Here is a 4,550-nt window from a genome sequence, read left to right as displayed (position 1 = left end):
TTTCATGGGCAAATGTTGGGACTTGTCCAACTGGTGTAACGCCGATAATACTTGTCACACGACCTGAGTCGAGTGACAACTGGCTTAGACTAGTTGACAACGATTGAGGAAGGAGAGGACAAAAATTTTTGCTTGATTAACAAAGAATCTAACGCCTTCGCATGTGATCTATTGCAAATATCTGGACCGCATTGAGGTTTCGAAAGTTCTTAATTTGTTGACTTGATTTAAATTTAATAATTTCGGTTTTACTTTTCCTGTAACGTTATTGATGAGAATCCGTCACAGACAACACAGAGTGAATCTCCGAGGAGGAAAACTACATGATTATCGTTTCAGTCCACTAAATATACCTTGCAGACCTTCACTTGCCTCAATTTCTTCTTGTTGTAATTTAAAAAATTATTTTCGCACTGTCATCACAAGCTCAAATGTTGACATGGTTATTCCTGTGCTTTTCCTGTGCTTTTCGACCAGAATTTTTCCAGGATGTGGCTTTCGGGACGAAAACTTTGAAGCTTGCCTCGGGAGAGAAGATCATCATACCAGCTATAATTAGGACTGTCATCCCCTCACGCATAATCAAGCATTATTTAGACTATTGTGAAGAACAAGAGTTCGAGCCAGCGAGCGAGCGTTCTCTCTACCGGATGATTGAAGTGTGTTCGGCCTCCATGCAGAAATCTCTTCAGAGTCTTGAAAACACCACAGCGGAGGGTATGGAGGCGTTTGATCAAGCCTTTTCTATGTTAGAGGGCTTAGCAGATCAGCGTATCAACGTAACAGCCACTCAGAAGCTACTTAAAGATGGGAAAAGGTAGCTGAAGAATCATTTCAAGACACACATCGGACGAGATGAACAATGCAGTGATCACTCCACATTTTATGCATTAAGTGATACAAATGCCGGGGAGTTCCGAGGGGAATGTGATCACCAACACAGCTACGGATGTGAGCGCTGGGAAAGTCTAAAGGGAGTACTGGAAGAGATGGCGGAGATGCTAAATAACGTAAACATGGCAGAAGAGGAGAGGGTTAGGCTGAGGTTCGAGTACATTGAGAGTTTGCGCAACATAAAGGCGTGGAAAGCGCACTTGCTAAGATCTAAGCCACACAACATGCCCTCCAGAAACTAGACGAAAACTCGTGTCTTGTTATAATTAACTGGGCAATGAAGTTTCTGCCTGTGCAATACAGAGAGCAGATGAGTGATTTTTTTTGGAAAGATGGGAAGAAGCTGGCACATCAGCGCTGTAATCAGTAGAGCAAATGTAGAGAGCAACCATGAAGTAGAGTGCTTTGTGCACATTTTCAACAACTGCACCCAAAATAGCTTCGCCGTTCTGTCAATCTCAAACTTACTGCACAAGGTTAAAGAAGAGCATCCAGTTGTGACAATAGTTTACCTCCGATCGGATAATGCTGGATGCTACCACAATGGGCCTCTGTTGCCAAGTCTTAAAGATGTGGGCGAGAGAACTGGTGTCAGGCCAGTGCGATATGATTTCTCAGAGCCCCAGGCCGGGAAGGATATCTGCGATAGGAAGACTGCTCCGATGAAGGCACACATGAAGCGCTGTGTCAACGAGAGGCATTAAGTCGTCGCAGCTGAGGACATGAAGGCGGCACTAGAATCGCATGGTGGTATCAAGGGATGCAGAGCTGCAGTAGTTGAGGTGGACACGACAAGGGAGACAAACAAAGATAGCAAGATACCAGGCATTAGTGTGTTGAACAACTTCCAGTTTGAGGAGTTTGGCATACGAGTATCGAACGCGTACAACATCGGCTCTGGGCGCTTTATCCCCTACAGTGTTCTCACAGTTGCATCACAAGGAGATACTGGGCTAAGCGTGATTCAGCCTTTTGGCCCAGCTACACAGAAGGGAAGCGTGGGTGAGAGCAGCAGGCACAAGTCCGATATCTACTCTTGCCAGGAGACTGGTTGCGTCCTGACATTCAAGACTCAGGCAGGTGCAGAGAACCATATGGACGCGGGAAAGCACCGTCTTGAGGTGGAATGCGAGTCCACGTATGACCGAGTTAGAAGAAAATGGGCGGCAATGGTGACAGGGGTGATGTTCGCTCCGAATGTGCCGTCTACCTTTTTGCATGGTGAGGATAGTAGCCGCGCTGCCAGAGCACCTGCTCTTAGACCATTGGGATGGGCTCTGAAGGTAGCAAAACGACCCACTAGGATGACAGATAAAGTCAAGACATTCTTTGTTGGTGTCTTGTCTGAAAAGCAGAAAACAGGCAATTAAGATAGGATCTACTTTATTTATCAGGATTGGTTAATCACCAAAAATAGAAAATAAAATCAGAAATGATGGAGTGATATTAAAATCCAAAAATGGCCATAGCCTTAGAGAAAGTAAAATGAGGGAAAATTTTAATTTTGACTGACATGAAAATGGAATTATCAAAAGCTACAAATTCAGCATGAACTAGAGTTTTTTAGGACCAAAGAGATTTTTTCTTAGTGCAAATACATAACAACCTTTAAAACCTTTAATGGCCTTTTAAACTACTTGTGTCTGGTTTATTAAAAACAATGGACTAGAACTACAGCTTATTATTATTATGAGCTTTGTCATAGGGACACTGTTATAGATATTTACACAACTGAAATCAAGGCTTCAAAAAGCAAATAAAAGACATGAACTTGGAAAGAAAGAAAGACTATGTCAGTGAATAGCAAATTTTGGTGGCCACTAGCTAATTGGCCAAAAGGTAGAGGTGGCCCACATACAACACTCTGTTCTTACAACTCGATTGCTTACATCACGGTTCTTGCTTCTCATATCCAAACATATACATACACCGTAATTTTAACCTGATCTTTAAGAGAGTACAAAGGTAGGCAATGGATTATTTTTCGACAGTCCCATGGCCATAAGTACACTTTTCTTGGAAAAATCAGGTGATTATTCAGTAACTCATTCTTTGTTTTTTTTGTTTTTCGTCCAATCTGAGGAATATTTACCAAAATAATTCATAAAGTTTGACGAATAATGACACTGAAAAACAGAGAGGCGTTTCGATTCTTAAAGTTAATTTTCTTTTATATCGTCATCATATTATATCAAAATAGTGGACCAAGACACAAAACCCAATTACATTAATTGCAATGATAACATAAACCTACTTGTTCACTTAGGATTTTATGATGTGAATTGCATTACGTTAATTACAGTCAAGGTTGCGTGCATTTTGACGTCCATCTTTCGACATGTCATGTAACTAGGCCTAAGTCTTAAATGTAAACACAACTGATTTATTTACGGTTGAACTCGACTTTGGGCAATGAAGATGGGTTTATTTGTCTTTAGACTGACGACAGAGAATATCAAAGAGTCAATCCGAGATCGATAAATCGACAGCTTCGAAACAGAGCCGATCGAAAACCTCCAAATTGTTTGAATTTTCCTAGGAGCCGTGCAAAATTAACAGGTTAACATGTTATCAACCATTTTATGTCAGTCAATCTTAATAGGTTTGTCGTTTCTTTTGCCAATAAGTGAAAAATGTCTTTCTAGCATGTCAAGGGATAGTTGCTATTGAGTCTGCTATGCACGTAACACTGAAAGTTAAATTAAGTGGCTATATTAACTGGCATTTTTTTCCTCCTTTGTGCGTTACGTGACTTTCGTGATCAAATAGCGTGACTTTAGACTGGTTGCTCGTTGGCATAAGTTTTTGTGTACTTACAACTGAAATTATTACAGCTTACGGTAACATTTCAAGTAAAATTTATCTGCTTTTTAAAAAATGAAAACGGCATTTAAAATCAGTATGACTAGTTCTAGCTCGTTTCGTTGCTGAACAGTATTTTGTAGTGTGAACAGACATATGCCAAACAAACAGTAAGCTCTTAAATTGAAAGCGAACCCCTGCAGACGGGAAATTTGCAAGCGGTTTTTAATTAACTATAAACAAAGCCATTTGGAATACATTTGCACACATGTATCAAGTCCGCGGTGTATAAACAACTTGATTCGAACACGGTCGAACAAAAAAAACTTAGTTCAAGTTTATCTTATCTAATCTAGAGTTTCCTTGCTTAAAAAGATATCGTGAAATCAAATGACGTTTACGTTTATCCGCCAGTGTTGTCTTCCATTGAATGCGGAGGTCGATGAAAGTTTCCGGTTATTTAAAGTTATTTTGGGCAATGATGCATTGTCATAATCTGGAGACTCTTGATTATATTGGTAAGAATGGGTTACCTGACTGGTGGATGTCTTAATCAAATTATTTCTAGCAATAGATATTAAATGAAGAGAACGATCACGGCTGACAAGATCTCAATATGAGGGTTTGTTTCCGGATCAAAGAAAATAAAATAAAACTTACCGCTTTTGCGGTGAGGGTAAAAGGAGGAATGAGTTTGCGGAATGGAATGTGGAATGACGTGCGGAATGGCATAATTGTGCAAAATACGAATTGCGGAATGTCATAATTATGCGAGATACGATTTATGCATAATGACTCACAGGAATACATTAAACTGAAAAAGCGCGCCTTTTTGTAACCATTCAACCGAAGAA

The 4,550-nt window shown here is 40.2% G+C and overlaps 1 protein-coding gene and 1 pseudogene across 1 annotated transcript; both read left to right on the top strand.

The window, feature by feature from the left end:
- The first annotated feature begins 477 nt into the window (after positions 1-477).
- Positions 478-1,598, top strand: LOC146469827 (uncharacterized; annotated as a pseudogene).
- An 18-nt stretch (positions 1,599-1,616) lies between these two features.
- Positions 1,617-2,709, top strand: LOC146469826 (uncharacterized). The gene has a single exon (XM_085122811.1). The coding sequence runs from the start codon at positions 1,617-1,619 to the stop codon at positions 2,262-2,264; it is 648 nt and encodes a 215-aa protein (XP_084978937.1). The 3' UTR covers positions 2,265-2,709.
- Positions 2,710-4,550: the final 1,841 nt, after the last annotated feature.

The sequence above is a fragment of the Pavona decussata genome, unplaced genomic scaffold (assembly GCF_977016875.1).
Source record: "Pavona decussata unplaced genomic scaffold, jaPavDecu1.1 SCAFFOLD_116, whole genome shotgun sequence".
Lineage (NCBI taxonomy): Eukaryota > Metazoa > Cnidaria > Anthozoa > Scleractinia > Agariciidae > Pavona > Pavona decussata.
The sequence above is the reverse complement of the archived record's forward strand: the minus strand, read 5'-3'. Positions and strand labels throughout refer to the sequence as shown.